General features: G+C 41.2%; 1 protein-coding gene across 1 annotated transcript in view; it reads left to right on the forward strand.

The window, feature by feature from the left end:
- CHKA (choline kinase alpha) overlaps positions 1-19,024 on the forward strand; it is a 32,577-nt gene that overhangs the window by 5,812 nt on the left and 7,741 nt on the right. Inside the window, exons 2-7 of the mRNA XM_077287402.1 lie at positions 1,982-2,090; positions 13,283-13,336; positions 15,019-15,132; positions 15,553-15,686; positions 16,616-16,720; positions 17,098-17,156. Of these exons, the coding sequence (XP_077143517.1) occupies positions 1,982-2,090; positions 13,283-13,336; positions 15,019-15,132; positions 15,553-15,686; positions 16,616-16,720; positions 17,098-17,156 (575 nt within the window). The remainder of the gene's footprint in view (positions 1-1,981; positions 2,091-13,282; positions 13,337-15,018; positions 15,133-15,552; positions 15,687-16,615; positions 16,721-17,097; positions 17,157-19,024) is intronic.

A 19,024-nucleotide genomic window follows, 5' to 3' on the forward strand; every position in this document is an offset into this window, starting at 1 on the left:
TTCAGAAGTGACCTTGTCGCCCGGCCCTGGACGTTACACATTACATGTTCAGCAAACACGGTTTGCATTCAATGTTGGGGGCAGAGCCGACCTGTGGTGCGAGTCGAGTCCTCCTCAGTTGTGCTCCAGGAGACTGCGTTTACAGAGCATGAATTGATTGGCTAGTGAAAGCCACCATTGACTAGTGTTTACAATCAGATTTATTTCGGCCACTGCTAAACACTCAGGGTCAACGCTACAAAAGATCCCGGTGACCGGGTCACAGTCACCCTAGTTGTACAGGTCAGGAGTCCTAATTCTCAGTAATCCCACGTGGTGAGCTGATTACTTAGTTACTATCCTGGCACCGGCCCAGTGTTTGCACAGGAAGATCTCCCCTGCCTTATTGACTCGGGGTCTGTATTGTAACATGCACTCATCGGAGAGGGCTAGTGTATGTAACAAGTCTCCAGGAGCAAGTCATTCCAGTTATTTCAGATATCGCCCAGGTTAGACCTGAATGCAAAGCATACGGACATGTAACAATTTGTGACAAGGAACAATAATGGATAAAATGGTAGTCTCAACCCTGGATGAGAACGCCCTATAGGAACTGGACCCGCTCCCTTTTTTTTTTTTTTTTTTTTTACTTGGGTTTTACTGGGATCAGGTGCCAAAAATGCTTTTTACCTGCAGATATGGATTTAATTAGCAGATAAATAGACGTTTAATTACTAAATCAGCCACTACAGGTAGAAATTGAGGTTGTATAGCCCTTGCGCTGAAGACCTTGCTCTGATGCCACTAACCGTTCCTGCAACACCCCAATGATGGAAACGAGCGACTTCATGGAGGATAGAAATGAGTTTTCTCCCTGTAGCCGCTCTTCCAGTAAGGCAGGCAGCATTTTAACGCTCTTTGCCTGTATATTAATCTTATATATGATGTGGGAAGAATCCAGCAGGGTCTGGCCTTTGGGGCACAAAGTCCTTGTTCAGCTTTATAAAGTGTGTTTTCTCTAAATTGCTTCCAGTGTTTCCAAGTAAAACATGTACACGGCTGCAATTACACAGCTCCTGGGCCAGCTTGGTGTTTTGACAACAATGCTTGATTCAAAGCTTTTCCCAAGTTACGTCAGTGTTCACACGTGTCACTTATTGATGTGAGCAGTAGTTTGATTCTTCTCAATGGTCAAGGTCACTCTTGTAGCTATGACCTTGGTGACATTTGCCGTTTTCATAGGTATCTAAAGTCTTTACACCATTTACTTCAAGCACAGATGAGCATTAATCTGCTTGTGTTTATTCATAGAACTTTTATAGCAGAACAAAGATTCTGTCCAAAGATAATAGGTATAATAGCAAATACTGAATTAGAAAAGTTGTATAGTTTTTCTGATTTGCTAGGTGCAGACATTGCAGGACCTTAGGAATCCATGGTTACAACCACTAGATACAGCTAACTGGCAGTAGATCAGCGGTCTTTACCATGGATACCTAAGGTCCTGCAATGCTTGCACATGAGGAAAGATGGCTAATCAGAAAAATTATTTTTAATTGGAGGTATTTGCTAATATTATTATTCGCAGCTTCATTTATTTGGTTGCAGCCGCTGCTGGAGACTGAAGATAAGCTGCTGTTGACAAGACACTGATCTGCAGTATCCAGCAGCGGAGAATGAGATGTCGTCGATATCTGACCGATCAACCACCTTTAAGGGCTCCCTCGCATACTGGACAAAGTACAGCTGATTGTGCCAATATTGGTGGAACTGGCCGACTGTTTTATGGGTATGGAGACCTCTTGAAGGACCTGGAATGTTGTACCCTCCACACTTATGTTCTCCACTTTACCCTCTGACAACACATGAGCATTCGGCGAAATAGACTGAATAAGGGATTGGATGAATAGTGGTTGGTTGAACAAAGATGTGTACGAGTAACTTTAGTGGAAGTCATTATTCGACACCCTTGTGTAACCAGATTGCCCCCTTTTCATTTTAGCGGTGGCCTCAGTAACATGCTGTTTCATTGCTCATTGCCGGAAGATGTGATCTGTGTGGACAATGAGCCCCGGAGTGTTCTTCTGCGGTTATACGGCGCCATCTTGCAGGTGGGTGAGCTCGTCAGATAAGTTGTGTATTTTGTCGTGAATTGATCCTATTGGTGTCTATTTTGCCAACATCACCAGACGGACATTGAGCAAACGTGAAACATTTGCAACTTGTGTTCTTTCCGACTCCTACATACTTATGCGCAGGATCAGTCTTCATACCAAACGGTAATCTTATTATTGCACCTCGTTTTACCAGAAATCTCTCATTAGCCGACAAAGCTATGTTCATCAGTGCTGCAAATCCAGACCCCAATTCTGCCCCCCCCCCCCGGATAGGCAATGCCTTATCCAATGCAGCATGATCCCTACACTTGGCAAGTCACGCACTTCCAGCTACACTATGTTCCAAATTATTATGCAAATGACATTTTTCTCTGATTTTCCTAAATGGTTGGTGCAAATGACAGTCAGTCTAATGAAAGTAATCACCCATTAGATTATACATCGAATTTTATTGAATAAACCTCCCAATGACAACAGTATAATCTCCAAAATGAATAAAAACTTAAAATGCACTGTTCCAAATTATTAGGCACAGTAGACTTTCTAAACATTTGATATGTTTTAAAGAACTGAAAATGCTCATTTGTGGAATTTGCAGCATTAGGAGGTCACATTCACTGAACAAAAAAGCTATTTAACGCCAAAACATCCTAACAGGCCAAGTTACATGTTAACATAGGACCCTTCTTTGATGTGACCTTCACAATTTTCATCCATTGAACTTGTGAGTTTTTGGAGAGTTTCTGCTTGTATTTCTTTGCATGAAGTCAGAATAGCCTCCCAGAGCTGCTGTTTTGATGTGAACTGCCTCCCACCCTCATAGATCTTTTGTTTGATACTCCAAAGGTTCTCTATATAACCTACATGAGAAAAAGGAGCTCCATACTCAAAGCATAATTCTAGTGTGACAACCTTTTTAGATTTAATCAAAATATAACCTTTATTAAGTTCACACATATACAAAATGCATAAATTGGGCTCAAAGAAACCCATTATATAGTAGAAATATTGGACAACAGTACTTTCTGGGGAAAAGAACAAAAAAGGCCAAATGCACAGGCAATGCACATACAACACCCTTGTAGACTGGTGAGGAATTTAGTCTATTATTGTTTAACTTGAACCTCACCCTGCCAATAAACCACATACACAGATTTCACAAAGGTCACAGACCGGGTGTATAACCCGAATATCTAGACATCTGCCCGCTCTTGTCCCTATATAGTTACTACAGTACCAGGAATAAAGTGCGAGTGCAATAGTGCAAGAGCAGCAGTGGTCAATTTCATAACTTCTTACCCATGGTTGGGAGGGTGGTACACGCTGGACCGTGCATAAGCCGTCACCCCTAGTTTCTCTATAGGGTTGAGGTCAGGGGAAGATGGTGGCCACACCATGAGTTTATCTCCTTTTATGCCCATAGCAGCCAATGACTCAGAGGTATTCTTTGCAGCATGAGATGGGGCATTGTCAGCATGAAGATGATTTTGCTCCTGAAGGCACATTTCTGCTTTTTATACCATGGAGGAAAGTTGTCAGTCAGAAACTCTATATACTTTGCAGAGGTCATTTTCACACCTTCGAGATCCTTAAATGGCCCTACCAGCTGTTTCTCCATGATTCCGGCCCAAAATATGACTCCTCCACCTCCTTGCTGTTGCAGCCTTGTTGGGACATGGTGGCCATCCACCAACCATCCACTACTCCATCCCACTGGACCATCCAGGGTTGCTCAACACTTATCAGTAAACAAGAATGTTTGGAAATTAGTCTTCATGTAAAACAAAGGGAATGGGAAAAGCCTTGGCCCTTTAGGCAATCAATTAACCCTAGAACGCATACCCATAGAAATCTACACATTCACGCACCTGGGGCCTTTTAGGCCTGTTTACAATTATCATGGAATAACTCAAATAAAAATACTTTTCAAAGTTTATTGCAAAGTAAGGCCATGTGCACACGTTCAGTATTTTTCGCGTTTTTTTCGCTAAAAAAACGCGAAAAAAACGCTTACATATGCCTCCCATTATTTTCAGTGTATTCCGCATTTCTTGTGCAAATGTTGCATTTTTTTCCGCGAAAAAATCGCACCGCGGAAAAGAAAGCAACATGTTCATTAAATTTGCAGAATTGCGGGGATTCCGCACACCTAGGAGTGCATTGATCTACTTACTTTCCGCACGGGGCTGTGCCCACCATGCGGGAAGTAAGCAGATCATGTGCGGTTGGTACCCAGGGTGGAGGAGAGGAGACTCTCCTCCACGGACTGGGCACCATATAATTGGTAAAAAAAAAAAAGAATTAAAATATAGTCATATACTCACCTTCGATGGCCCCCGGAGTCTTCCCGCCTCTCAGCGGTGCATGCTGCCGCTTCCGTTCCTATAGATGGTATGTGTGAAGGACCTGCGATGACATCGATGATGTCATCGAAGGTACTGCACACACACCATCTATAGGAACGGACGCCGCTGAGGAGATCGGCTGTCTGCAGGTGAGTATAACCTTTTTTTTTATTTTTTTTTATTATTTTTAAACATTCTATCTTTTACTATTGATGCTGCATAGGCAGCATCTATAGTAAAAAGTTGGTCACACTTGTCAAACACTATGTTTGACAAGTGTGACCAACCTGTCAATCAGTTTTCCAAGCGATGCTACAGATCGCTTGGAAAACTTTAGCATTCTGCAAGCTAATTACGCTTGCAAAATGCTAAAAAAAATGCAAATTTCTTGCAGAAAATTTCCGTTTTTTTCTGACGTGTGCACATACCCTAAGGATGCATTCCAACTAGCGCAGGGGTCCGCCAGGACGGGATTCCGTAATGGATCTGACCTCCTGGTGACCCCAGCTAAGGCTGGCGGACGCATACCTGGGGCCTTGCAGGCCTGCCAGGTTACTTGTTTTCTATTTTCTGTAAAATTACTTTAGTTAGAATTTTGAAACTCTAGGTATTCCTCAGGTATATAGTTGTTAGTAATTTCCAGTTGTTCATATATTTTTATGTTATAGGCATTTCGGTATAACAACCTTTTTTTGGGACTACCCCATATTCACGCACCTGGGGCCTTTTAGGCCTGTGTGCAAATAACACGGAATAACTCAAATAAAAATACTTTTCAAAATTTATTTTACAATTGCAAGGTAAGGATGCATTCCAACTAGCGCTGGGGTCTGCCAGGAGGGGATCCGTAATGGATCTGACCTCCTGGTGACCCCAGCTAAGGCTGGCGGAATCCTGGAGTTACCAGGAGGTCAGATCCATTATGGATCCCCTTCTGGCGAACCCCAGCGCTACTGGGAACACAGCCTAAGTGTATATTTCAAAACATAATTATGTGCCTAAAACAACAAAAAAAAGTAAGTAAACGGGCACGCCAAATATAGGCATTCTATATGCAATTGTTTTATGAAAACATTTTTTGGTTGTAGCAAACTTGGTGCAGGAATATTTATTTGTAACTTTACATATTCCCCCGACAATTCTCGCATATTATTTTTTCGGCTGAATGTTTCCTGCATACATTTTGTCCGCAAGTAGAACAGAAACGCTCCGATTTTCTTTCCTTCTTTGCTGGACAAATATAGCAGCGCTTTCTTTTTTTTCTCTTTGCTCTGGATGTTCCAGAAAGCGTATTCCACATCGGATCATTGCCTCCGTAATTTGCCTTGATAAGCATATCATGCTGCTTCTCTCCATCATAGTAGGCATCAAAAGTTCATAACAAAGTTCTGTCAAAAATAGACATCTCTTGTCTTTCCTGTTGGCATGGAATTCTGGATTAGTTTGACAATAAACAATGTAGCTATTGAGGGCTGACACATCAAGGATATTGGAAAAAAGGGAATGCAGAATCCACACTCTTCCCAGCAATAGCAGAGTCCTAAAAGTTCTTCCCCAGCAACAATACAGACAAAAAGACTGAGTATCACATGTAAACCTAGTACAGGCCTAAAAGGCCCCAGGTGCGTGAATATGGGGTAGTCCCAAAAAAAGGTTGTTATACCGAAATGTCTGTAACATAAAAATATATGAATAACTGGAAATTACTAACAACTATATACCTGAGGATTACCTAGATTTTCAAAATTCTAACTAAAGTACTTTTACAGAAAATAGAAAACAAGTAACCTGGCAGGCCTGCGAGGCCCCAGGTATGCATTCTAGGGTTAATTAAAGGGATTTAGACATTGGTGGCTTGATCAAAGCTCAGTGGGCCTCTAATCCCTGCCAAGCTCTATAACAAAAGGGCAGTGGTGTAGTAAAGAGTCTCGTTCTTCTGATGGCGCCACTTCTGCTTTCTGCAGAATTTGCATGGATGGCCATTGTATGAAATGGCTGCCTAAAAAAAGAGCTCACGAAGACCAACAGCTAGCACTCTACTTTAATGGTTGCAGCGTCTCTTTAGCGTTCAGCGTTAGAACCCCACTAATCCAAGCTATGTTGCCCCAACGCGCGCAGATCACTTTTAGACAGCCGAATTCTAGCAGATTGTGAGGGGGTCTCATACGACATATCAGAGGCTTTCTGTATCCTGAGGCCTCCTACATTTCTAGAAGGTTGAAGTTAAAAGGAAACCTGACGAGAGGATCTTGCTGAACCGAAGACGAGCTCTAGGTTTTACTCTGAAACGTGGCTAGTCAAAACTTTTGGGCGGCTTCTTCCTGCAATGCTCCTTTAGATGAGCAGGTTTTTGTGTGTGCACATGCCTATGGAGAGACCTGTCACTCTAGAAGAGTGGGTGGGGAGAAGCCTCTTGGACTAGTCATCTGAATCCCATTATCAAAATGTTGTTTTTTTGTTTTTTTTTCTGAAACACTAATGGTTCAGCATAAAACCTAAACCTTGGATTCCGTCTGCCTAGTGAATCTCATGCCAGGGTCCCTTAAATACCAAAAAAAAGCTGCATTTGCCTTTGTCATATGGGCAGACGATCTTTTGATTAGCAATCGTTGGCAGAGGTGATCATTGTCTGCTTTTCAGATTGTTTCCAGCTGATGGTTGGAGTTTTAATTCTGAAGAAATGGCTGGAGACCGTAAATTGGTCATGCCACATGGTTTAGAGGTAAATGCCCCTTTACATACACCCCTCCTTTGCTAAGACTTTGTTTCTTACTGGTAAGTTTAAGAAATTTTATTTTACAATAGAGGAGGATGATGTTCCACCAAAGAACACGTGGATGAGTTTATAAATGCCCATGAATCATCCATCCGCCCTTTATCTCCTAGCGGGTACATAGTTGTGCAATCTATTAATGGTGTGTATTGTCAGTAAATGAGTCAATTACATTCTGCAATATTTAGACTTGGGTTTATAAATGATTCATTAATCACATTTGGCTTTGTAAACCCATTAGAGTCAATCTGTCTGTTTTTGATGTGAGAAGCTTTTAAGGTTATTGACATTGGCGGCTTCTCTATTTACCGCTGGGTTCCCAGTCGGTCACAATCAAAGTCCAAACCAAGAGAGCCGTGTGGCCCGGACTTTGATACTGTCAGTAAAATTCGTATTGGGATTAATCTGCCGTCTGCACTTGAATAATTCCCTTCAGTAACACGCCCAGGGACAGTCGTAGAAATGAATGCCTGCCCACTAATCTGTCATTGACTTTGCGGGTTCTCGGAAATTGACTTTGAAGTTTGCCCTGCCATTAAGAGAACGTGAGGACGAGTCATTCATGCTGTAAAAGCTGGTGCAACGAAGGTGAATGGTGGCTACATGTCCAACGATGATTCATTAGATGGGTGACCCAAGGTTGGTCATGATCTAGATCAGACGTTCCCAACTTTTTCTAGATTGAGACAGTTGTTGAACCGCTCTACTTTTTTAAAGATATTAACCTGTGAATAAAATCCATTTTTAAAAGTTCTCAGAGGATATAAGGTAATACTACTTGCTGCTCAGGTCATTCTCGGTCAATCACAGGTCACAGCAATGACCCGCCTCAACCACTGGCTGAGCAGGCATTACCGCCCGTTTGGCTGAGGCCACTGATTGGCTGAGCAGGCATTTTTATTATAAAAAATAATTAGTTTGTTTTATAATATAATTTTATATAATGTATTTATGTAATTTTTTGTAGTATAATTAGAAAAAAATTATAAAAATGTTAATATTTTTTTTATATATTATAGCACCAATAATGCTAGGGTGCTGTACTTATAAAAAAAAAAAAAAAGTTATATTCATGTATAAAAGAGGGAGAGGACCCTGCCTTTATTTATTTATTTTTTACTTTAACCAGTCTGATCTCTTAAATTTTTATTTTTTAATATCCACCAGACAACCCCTTTAAAGAAGAAAAAAAAACTATTAGTCAAAACCATATAATTGGCAGATTCCTCAAGAATAAGACTGATCACCTGGATATATTTTGTAAGGGAGTCTGTTAGCCCCTGTGAATGGTTTGAACAGTCATTTTGTGCTGTTCTGGTGCAACATTCACCTACTAATTACGCATTTGTCTCTGCCTTTCTTTCTTGATTGACAGTTTTGTCTGCACAGGAGTAGAGCTATGGAAAGCAAATAGGTGGGAGGAGAGGACACTGAACCGCTTGGAAATACAACATCTGAGGGGGAAGGCATTAAGTGCCTGTCCTTTGTTTAAACCAATGTCTGAGGGGGAAGGCATTAAGCGCCTGTCCTTTGTTTAAACCAATGTCTGAGGGGGAAGGCATTAAGCGCCTGTCCTTTATTTAAACCAATGTCTGAGGGGGAAGGCATTAAGCGCCTGTCCTTTGTTTAAACCAATGTCTGAGGGGGAAGGCATTAAGCGCCTGTCCTTTATTTAAACCAACGTCTGAGGGGGAAGGCATTAAGCGCCTGTCCTTTATTTAAACCAACGTCTGAGGGGGAAGGCATTAAGCGCCTGTCCTTTATTTAAACAGACAAGGACCACGTTGTCCTTAGTTCCTAACAATGTGTCTATACATATACAAATGATTTATGTAACCGCCAACATCTGGGGAACTGAACTCCAGCGGCTTAAGTCTCCTGCTGCTCACAAGCTACCGGTTAGGATATGCTGATCTAGATCAGGTTACTGTTTTTTTTCCAAAACCTTATGATGAATATTTTTAAATTTTGAATTTCAAAAAGTTCAAATTAAAGTTCTCGTGTTTTCTAGCCGCTGCATTCAGCTGATTTTCACAGATGTCATGCTTCGGTGAATTATGCATCGTGCCGACTCGATATACAAGTTTTAGAGTAAATATTCGAGAGCATTGAAAACACGATCCTATGCTCTGCCCATATGTGTTTGTTTTTTTGTTTTTTAATTTTAATTAAAGCTGAAGTTTCTTTTGCCATATAATTTGGGTGAATATCGAATTGTTTTGGTAAACCATGCACATTCAATTATTTGTTTGTTGGCTTAATGTCTACCTAACAAGTTTTACTATTTTCAACACCATGCTTAGCATGTCCATCTCCGCAAGGAGAAACGATACTTCTTGGCTATCAACACCATTAAAAAAAAAAAAAAATGGCCGTCCTGTTCTCTGACAAAAGTATGGCAGCCAACTAGTGATAAAAAAAGGATGATAATGTCCTTTTCTATTTGAGATGCCGGGCAAATATCTATTTTTCTTTCACACAAGGAACTGGGTATAAAGGCTACGGACTAGATCGGACGGTGAAAACTGTAGTGGCTGGTAATGCTCAACTTTACTCTTGATAGTATGAAAATATATATATTTTTTTATACAGATCTATCAGAATTTTTATTGCTTGGTATAAAATGTTGAACACCATTTAGGTTCCAGTTTAAGTTGAGGTTTTGGAAATTATTATTATAGTATCTTTATTATACTAATTTTCTATTAAAGTTCTAAATTGGCACAATATATTTAGCATTTTTAAATGCCAGTGTAATGAAAAAAAATAAAAATTGTAAAATGACCACGTGTAGCCTTGTTTTCTGGCATTATTTCCAGGTGTTTGTTGGGTGGGTTTTGCGGGTGGAGACTAATCATTGCTGGGGCAGGGTGTTATACCTCTTTAGTTGTATGTGCATGTGTTCTTTGCTGCAGGCGTACCCATGCCATCGTGCCTTGCACACTCTGGTTTCCAGGTGACAGACACGATCCACGGTATAGTATGCAACCTCAGAGTCGGAACATTATGTTTTAAGCTTTTTTTAAATTTCCCAAGCAATGCTATATTATGCATGCATCAGATGGTTTCTCTATATATGCTTTATGGTCTAGCTGTGCTTCGAGGCCAAAATGAACTAACCAGGCAATTCTGTTAATGGCTCCTAAATTGGATTTTTATTTAATTTTTTTACAAATTTTAATCCAGGACTTAAGTTTTCTTTTTTTTTTTGTGCAAACTCACAACTGAAAAAAAGGTCCTATTCCTTAACTTGTATGATGGGTATGTGTGGTAATAGATATCTGAAAAAATAAAAAAAGGAAAAAAATATTAAATAAAAAAAATATAGTCCTACTAAGTGACCAAAAAGGTAAATACGATCCTAAACTTTATAGTACGGTGAAACACCTCCGAACAGCTTTTACAGGAACCTGTCAACAGGTTTATGATGTGGTTTCGCTGCCATAGAATCCTTCATCTGGTGCAGTGGGCAGGGCTGAGGAGTTCTATTCCTCAGACATGACTTCAACTTAAAATTATTATAGAATATAGATTTATTTTTTGACCATATAATTAACTTTGATAGAAATTTAGAAAAGTTTTCCATTTTTCATAATCTAAATGTTTTACATTCGATCAATCTAAGGCCCCTATTTATCAAAAATCGGAGATCCAGTGATATCATTTTACTCCAGTAAATTAAATTTTGCTGGCCACTTATGAAGGAGTTGAATTCCGGAGTCGGGAGTCTTAGTACAGTAGGAGTCAGGGCGGTATCTCACGATTCCACAACTGTGACAATTGGAGTCTCTTCCATTGTGTGCTTGTTCACCCACACCCTTGATATTGGGTGGGCTCCAGGCTCCACTGGCCTCTTGATGGCCTATTCCCTTTGTTTTATTAGGTGCTCTTAAATACCAATGCCGGGCCTCCAATTTTTGGCTAATAAAATGAGATTTTATGACCCAGTAATTTCTTCTGGTCGAACTCTCCTATTAGGCAAATGCCGATTGGCTACCAGCGAGCCCATCGGTGGTCATTTAATAGTGTTCAGACAGGCCGGCCCCTCACTTCCGATGTGCACAGAATGATTAATCAATCGTATTGTGTGCGTAGCATACTGCTGTTCTCGGCAGCACGTGTCGTGTACACGCAGGACAACGTGCTACCAAGAACAATGTTTTTTCACCCGCCGAACAGACGTCTTGCTCGTTAGCTGGGTTATCGGCGTCCTCCTTTGATTATTACTCAAAGTGCATTTACACTATTTGGATACACGACGAAAACCATGTCGGGCAGCATAAACCTAGCGACAGATTCCTTTTTCAAAAATAGTCCTTGAAAAGATTGAAAACTAAACAAAACTGCTAAAGCGGTGGTGTTTTGGAGAAGTTTCATCGTAGAATCAAGAAAGTATCTATCATGTTCAGGAGAATGACTTTTGATATATAATCCTCTTGCATGGATCCCTGATATCTATAAGTACCAGGCCACCTTTGAAAGACCTAAAAAAAAAAATAATAATTACAGGCTCCTTCAAACAACCTTGATAATCGGTCTGAACTCTGATCCCAATGCATGTGGAGTGCCCATGTCTCCCAACCCTGAACTTCACGCTCCAGATCGGGAGACGCCCGTCCAGGCCAAGCATTGCGATCGGACATCGGACCGATCCTTATGGATGTCCGAAGGAGCCCTAAGAAGTGAGTTAGGACTGCCTCCATTCAAGCCTGGCTTAGTTAATTTTTGGTTCTGCACAAGCCTCCATAAAATACCAACTAGGCTTAGAAACCAGGTTTCTAGCTGGTCCGTCCTCATAATATCTATTTTGCCTAGAATGACCCAAGAGTTGACCCACACTCCTACCATGGCCTTTACTCCTCAATTTCCCATTAATGTGATCTGGTTCTCCATTTATCCCTCCTGAACCAGTGTTACTTTACAGTTTGAGCCAAGATCAAGGACTTGTGCTCAGTCACCAACAGAATTAATAGTTTTGCCAATTTTGCCATATTAATCTCCCTTACTATTCCTTCCTGTATGAGATGGACACCACCAAGAGCCTGCTTTCTGATCTGATGCCTAGAGTTGGTTTTAGCCATTTCTTCCTGGGTTCAGTATAAGAAATGTTGTTCTCTCTGTTGCCCGTTACCCTTTACCTTCATGTGTTTCCCTACAGGAATATTGTACAAAAAGGTATGTTTGGTCATGTCTGACAGCTGACTGTAGTAGCTTCTTAAAGATTAAAGGGAACCAGTCATGAGTCCAATCAGTGGACAGCACGGTATAGAGGAGAAGCTGAGCACATTGATATATACTGTAGGTTTGTGGGAAAATATTCAGTGTAACTTGTATTTTAAAGTCCTTGTTTGTAAGCATGAGTCAAGAGGGCGGTCCTACTAATTGACAATCACTGAGTAGGACCACCCACTGAACTCACAGGTATGTCAATGAATGAATCCATTGGGCGGCCCTACTTATGATTGACAGTCACGAGTAGGACCGCCCACTGGACTCGTAAGCTTACAAATAGAGATGTCAATGAATAAAAGGAGTCCAGTGGGCGGTCCTACTCAGAGATTGACTATCAATCAGTAGTAGGACTGCCCGCTGGACTCCTATGCATACAAACACCGGGGATTTTAATGAATAAAATACAAGTGTTACTGAAACTTGTCTCTCAATCTGATCCGCTCCCCCTGCTCTATAACATGCCGCCTGCAGATCAGACTATCTTCAACATGATTGGTCTCCCTTTCAATTTCTACAAAGCAGTATATGTAAATGTAAAGAGCAATAATATATGTTGGGATTGGTGTCTCTGGATTTCACATGGGACGTCACTTTATTAAAATTTGTCAGTTTTACCGTTATGGCTGACTTTTATACTGTAGGGCAGGTTACAGGCTGCACTCTTTTGTGCGGGGGCTCACTTTGGGGGAGACTTCCAGGAAGACTTGTCGATATAGTAGTTTGACAATTGAAATTGGCGTATATTTAGACACACACTTTGCGCTCGCTGCCCTGTTTGCATTGACGAGTTACTTGCCATTTCTTGTTCGTTAAATGACTTCATTGTACTTTAACAGATGTCTTGTAACAAAGGGGAGAATCAGGAGACCCAAAGGGAGAATTTCTTCCAGGTGAGTTTTTGCAATGAACGATCTTCAGAGACACTGACCATCGCAGCGCCATAGGACTTTTTGGATGGGGTATGCCCCAAAATAATACGAAGAGCAAACTTTAGTTATTTGCATATTTTTCTTACCATAATCAAATTTTTCTTATCTTATGTTATACGAACAAATGAAAAAATTAGATTAGTTTTTTCTTTTTGGGGGCGGGTCAGCTAGTTTGGTTATTGGGTTAATTTCAAAGCAGGAGCAAGAGGTGATCACATCCTTTCCACGTTTGGTTTTCTGCTCAGTCATTGGAGCCTAATACCTGATCCATTCCTTGACGGACTCCAGCTCCGAATGACTGGACCGATCCGGGTGTGAATGGCGCTTTATTTCATAGTTCACTACAGCAGACATGGTGTGATATTCTAGTTTTATGCCTTCCTACAGGCTTTCCTGCCTTATGAAGCGTGAGCAGCCCGACGCATTAGCACAATGTATACATGCGAGCTCACGTCTTGCCGCTCTGTTTACTTCTTATGAAGAGGTCATAGTTCGGGTGTAGCTTTTTTTAAAAAAAAAGTTGTATGTGATGAAGTGTCGACACTGGAAAATCACTGCAAGTCGAGATGCTTAATACGCACTTATAAAAGTAATCCAATTATCTATAGACGCTACTTGGCCACCCACAAGAAATGGCCACTAAAACCATAACCTGTCCATAAAAAATAGAAAATCCTGTATACAGCTCTATCGACGGAAACATACGCTGTCTCACACAATAAGGCTAATACTTGTTTTGTTTTTTTCCATAAAATATATAAATATATATTTGGGCTGCTAAAGTACTAAAATGTTGAAAAGTAAAAAAAATATATATATATATCGTACTGAAATCGTACATGCTGGATCCTTATTTATCTGACATCTGTTTGGGGAGGGGGGCCACCCATACATATTAGACTGATACCTGTAGGTTCAGTCGACGATTCTGTGTATGGGAGGACTTTTCTTTGGACTCTCTCTCTACACTCAAGTTCCTATCATTAATCTGCTTCTGTTGATTACCGTAACTTAAAGGGAATCTGTCACCAGGTTTTTTCTCTCCAATCTGAGAGCAGCATAATGTAGTGACAGAGACCCTGAGTCCAGTGATGTATCACTTACTGGGCTGCTTGCTGCAGTTTTGATCAAATCCCTAATTTATCTGCTGCAGATCTAGGCAGTTCTGTAAATTCTGAGCCCTGTATAACTCCGCCCACACTACTGATTAGCAGCTTTCTGTTTACACTATGCATAGGCAGGAAGCTTCCAATCAGTATGGGGGGCGGGGTTACACAAAGGAGGACTACATGGCACGAGTCGCCTAGTCCTCTAATGATTTCCTGCTGATGAAAGTGATTTTTATCAAAGCTACAGCAAACAGACTAGTGACAGCTGGAATCTGGGTCTCTGCCTTTACATTACGCTGCTCTCAGATTAGGTGGTCACTGATTCCTTTCAACATTGACTACCTTGAACAGCGGTGTCCAATAACCCATTTGACCCTTTTTGAAAGGACTGGTCCTATAATTGTATTTAATTATATTAGATTTTAATTACATAATATTTTATATTACTTTATATTTGTATTAAAATAGATTATATTTCAATTACAGTATATTTTTTATAACTTATATTTTATTATTTTATTTTTTTTCGATCAGGATGCTGCAGCCATGGTAATGGAGAGTGTGATGTTTGCCATCCTGGCAGAAAGGTCTCTCGGCCCCAGATTGTTTGGAATCTTTCCACAGGGGCGACTGGAGCAATTCATTCCGGTGAGTGCAGTGAGGAGGTCGTGTTCTTCTTTGGCTTGTGATGATGTGTAATTCTGGATGTGATAATTGTCACTGCTGCCTGTCAGTGACTCGCTTATCACATGCCAGACTTCTGCTCCTTGGCCCCAGTTTCTGCTTTCCATACAGTCAGATGATTTCCTTTTGGATCACACCTCCTTGTCTTATTCAGAGTCAGGAGACTAGAAATCTACACAAGTAAAGTATAATTAGTCATCTCCATTGTCCATCACGATCACATTGTTTTTTCTTTCTTTAAAAACATTGTATAAATCCTTTTAAGACCTGAAATCTGACCCATAACTTGGACCCTGATTACTCCCCCTAAAGCAATGTATTCTCCATTTCCTAGTTGCATGAGGAGGAAAAAAAGAATAATCCTGTTGACTTTATGATTTTTAGAGTCGAAAGCTAGAGACTGAAGAGTTGAGTTTTCCTGATATATCTGCTGAGATAGCGGAGAAGATGGCTCGTTTTCACGGCATGAGCATGCCATTCAATAAGGAACCCAAGTGGCTTTTTGGAACAATGGAGAAGTAAGTTAAAGCCCGTTTAATTTTTTGGGAATGAGCGTCTGGAAGAACTAATTTGCCGATTATCAACTTGTGTAAAAATGCCTGCGATGGCCTGATAAACTAGCGAAGCGCTTGCTTATTGCTGAATCTTTCATGCTGGCATTAAAAGTAGTATTTTCGGTGGAGCTGTTAAGAACGGGAACTAGTCTGATTGCCATTTGTGGAGTCGGTAAGGAATTTTTCCTCTAATATGGAGCAGTTAGTGTCTTCCCCATGGGGTTTGCCTTCCTCTGGATCAACATGTTAGACTAAAGTCAACGAGTTTAAGCTATAGCTTACTTACAAACTATCCTATGCGTACAGAACAATCTCATTACAGGGGTTCTCAAAGAATATATTAGAATAGCCCCTGGTCTGCAGTCCGAAGAAACGCTGCTCCCGAGTCCTGTGTCTCAACTGACAGAGCAGCTGTGTCATAAACACACACTGGAGATGGGCTGTGACATAAGAAATAAATCTTCTCCTCTACTGGCTGAGCACAAGATCTTTCTGTGGCCTCAGTCCTCTGTGCTCAATCAGCCAAGGTGAAGATTAATTTCTTCTCAGCCCTTCTCTGGAAAGTGTAAATAGACTTTAGTTACTTATTCTAGGCTGCGTTGGGAAAAAATGTAGGTTTGCTACTAAATCAGCACTTTCCTGGTGGCAGAAGAGCCCCTAAAATTCGTCACAAGGAAACAGATGTCATTGTCATTCTGTAAGCGTTCTCCTGGGCTCGTCAATGCATTTTGTGTTGTGGTGGGGGAAGGTCGAGGGACAGCTGCAGGGCATGTTCATCTAGAAGTAGGTTCTTGTACTGAATGTTGTTCTTGGAGCTTACTATAAGATCAAAGCCTACGACATTAGTTTAGGGTACTGCAGAAATATTCTTACTTTTATTTTTCCCCTTTTAGGTACTTGAAGCAGGTCCTGAAGATTAAGTTCACGAGAGAATCCCATGCCAAGAAGCTGAACAAGTTTTTAAGCTACAATCTTCCTAAAGAAATGGCTAGTCTTAGGTATTTTCTTCATAAGTAAATGTTAGTGAAAGGACTCAGTAAATCTTGTATTTTATTCAATGAGATCTCTGTTTATATGTAGTGGTCCAGTGGGCGTTCCTACTAGTGATTGACAGTTATTTGGCACAGTACAGGGAAGACTGTCAATCCCTGAATAGGACCGCCCACTGGACTCTTATACAACCACAAGGGACTTCAAAAATAAAATACAAGTTTTCTGGAAACTTTTGCAACAAAATACAAATCTGTCTGACCCGCTCCTCCTGCAGGATCCTGCAGAACAGAGACCATCAACAGGTTACCTTTAAGGAAAATCAGCAGCTTTAAGTGAATGCATGCTAGGTTAATCAAGATTGTCTTTTTCTACCCTTCTCCAGGGCTTTGCTGGAAGCGACTCCTTCTCCTGTTGTATTTTGTCACAACGACTGTCAGGAAGGTAAGACGGCCGGTGGGATCTCTGCTTCTGCGTTCAGTTCTCAGCTGGATTCAGGGCTGATTAGATGCAGATTCTGCTGCTTTAGGCTTCTTTTACACTTGCCGTGTTTTATCGGCCCGTTTTTGCAGCCCCCAATAGATTTCTATGGGGCCGTAAAAATTCGTCAGTGTCGTAGGCCGTAAGGGCCGTATTTACCGCCATGAAAAAATATCGAGCCTGCTCAATATTTTTCACAGCCTACGGATACGGCCCCCATTGAAAATGAATGGAGCTGCAAAAATGGGAGCTTGTCCAGTGTGTTGATTTTGCGGTACACCGCGAAGACCGTATTTGCGGAACGCCATAGTTTTATTATGAAACTCAATGTACTTCCTGTTTATCACTCTGGAGGCTGCAGAGACACGAGATGGGACCTATTCCAAACCAGAAAAACGGCGATCCGAGAAATTTTTTGCGGCAGACCGTGAAAATTACAGCAAAAAGGCCCGCAAAACACACGGCAAGTGTAAAAGCCACAGATGGAGAAATCTAGATCTGGACAATACACGTACTCCCCCCCCCATACACATACACTCCCCCCACCCCACCCCAAATATACCTGTTCAGCTTGGCTGTGCTTGCATGTTTATCTCAGTGGAAGGAGAGAAAGCCACTGACATGCCAAAGAGCTGGGGGGCCCCCATATGCTTGTCATGGTATCATAGTTTTAAGGGTGACCTACCAAGTCTATAGCATAAAACCTATACCCTAACATGTTGATCCAGAGGAAGTGGAAAAAAAAAAACCGAGGCAGATGCTAATTACCCATATGGGGTGAAAAATTCCTTCTCGACTCTACACACAGCGATCAGTAATTCATTGGGTTCCCATCCTGGTTACTACTCACCATAACCTGTATATATTTGTCAAGAAAGGCATCCAGACCATCCTTGATTTTTTTTTTTTTTTTTTTTTGTGAACTATCACATCATGTAGCAGAGTTCTGTGGTCTTGCTGCTTGTACAGTAAAGAATCAAGGGTCTCGCAGCTTGTACAGTAAATCTGCATCTGTGATTATAACTAAACATACTTTCCTCTTGATCTAGTGGCAGATGCTAGTTGCCTCATATTGGAGGAAAAATTCCTTCCCAAATCCACATATGGTAATCAAATTAGTTCCCTGGATCAACGCCGCATCACAAAATCTAGAACCCATAAGCTGTGATATTATATCGATCAAAAAAGGTATCCAGGCACTGTCTAAACATTAAGGGATTGACCAGTACAATATCATGTAACAGAGCGTTCCATTACTGCTCATACAGTAAAGAATAGTCTTACTGCTTGTACGGTAAAGAATCCCTAGTCTGGCTCTGCTTGTACGGTAATGAATCCCTAGTCTGGCTCTGCTTGTACGGTAAAGAATCCCTAGTCTGGCTCTGCTTGTACAGTAAAGAATCCCTAGCCTGGCTCTGCTTGTACGGTAAAGAATCCCTAGTCTGGCTCTGCTTGTACGGTAAAGAATCCCTAGTCTGGCTCTGCTTGTACGGTAAAGAATCCCTAGTCTGGCTCTGCTTGTACGGTAAAGAATCCCTAGTCTGGCTCTGCTCGTACAGTAAAGAATCCCTAGTCTGGCTCTGCTTGTACAGTAAAGAATCCCTAGCCTGGCTCTGCTTGTACAGTAAAGAATCCCTAGCCTGGCTCTGCTTGTACGGTAAAGAATCCCTAGTCTGGCTCTGCTTGTACGGTAAAGAATCCCTAGTCTGGCTCTGCTTGTACGGTAAAGAATCCCTAGTCTGGCTCTGCTCGTACAGTAAAGAATCCCTAGTCTGGCTCTGCTTGTACGGTAAAGAATTCCTATCGGAATATTTGCCTACATGTGGTGGCCA

The sequence above is a fragment of the Ranitomeya variabilis genome, chromosome 2, assembly GCF_051348905.1.
Source record: "Ranitomeya variabilis isolate aRanVar5 chromosome 2, aRanVar5.hap1, whole genome shotgun sequence".
Classification (NCBI taxonomy): Eukaryota; Metazoa; Chordata; class Amphibia; order Anura; family Dendrobatidae; genus Ranitomeya; species Ranitomeya variabilis.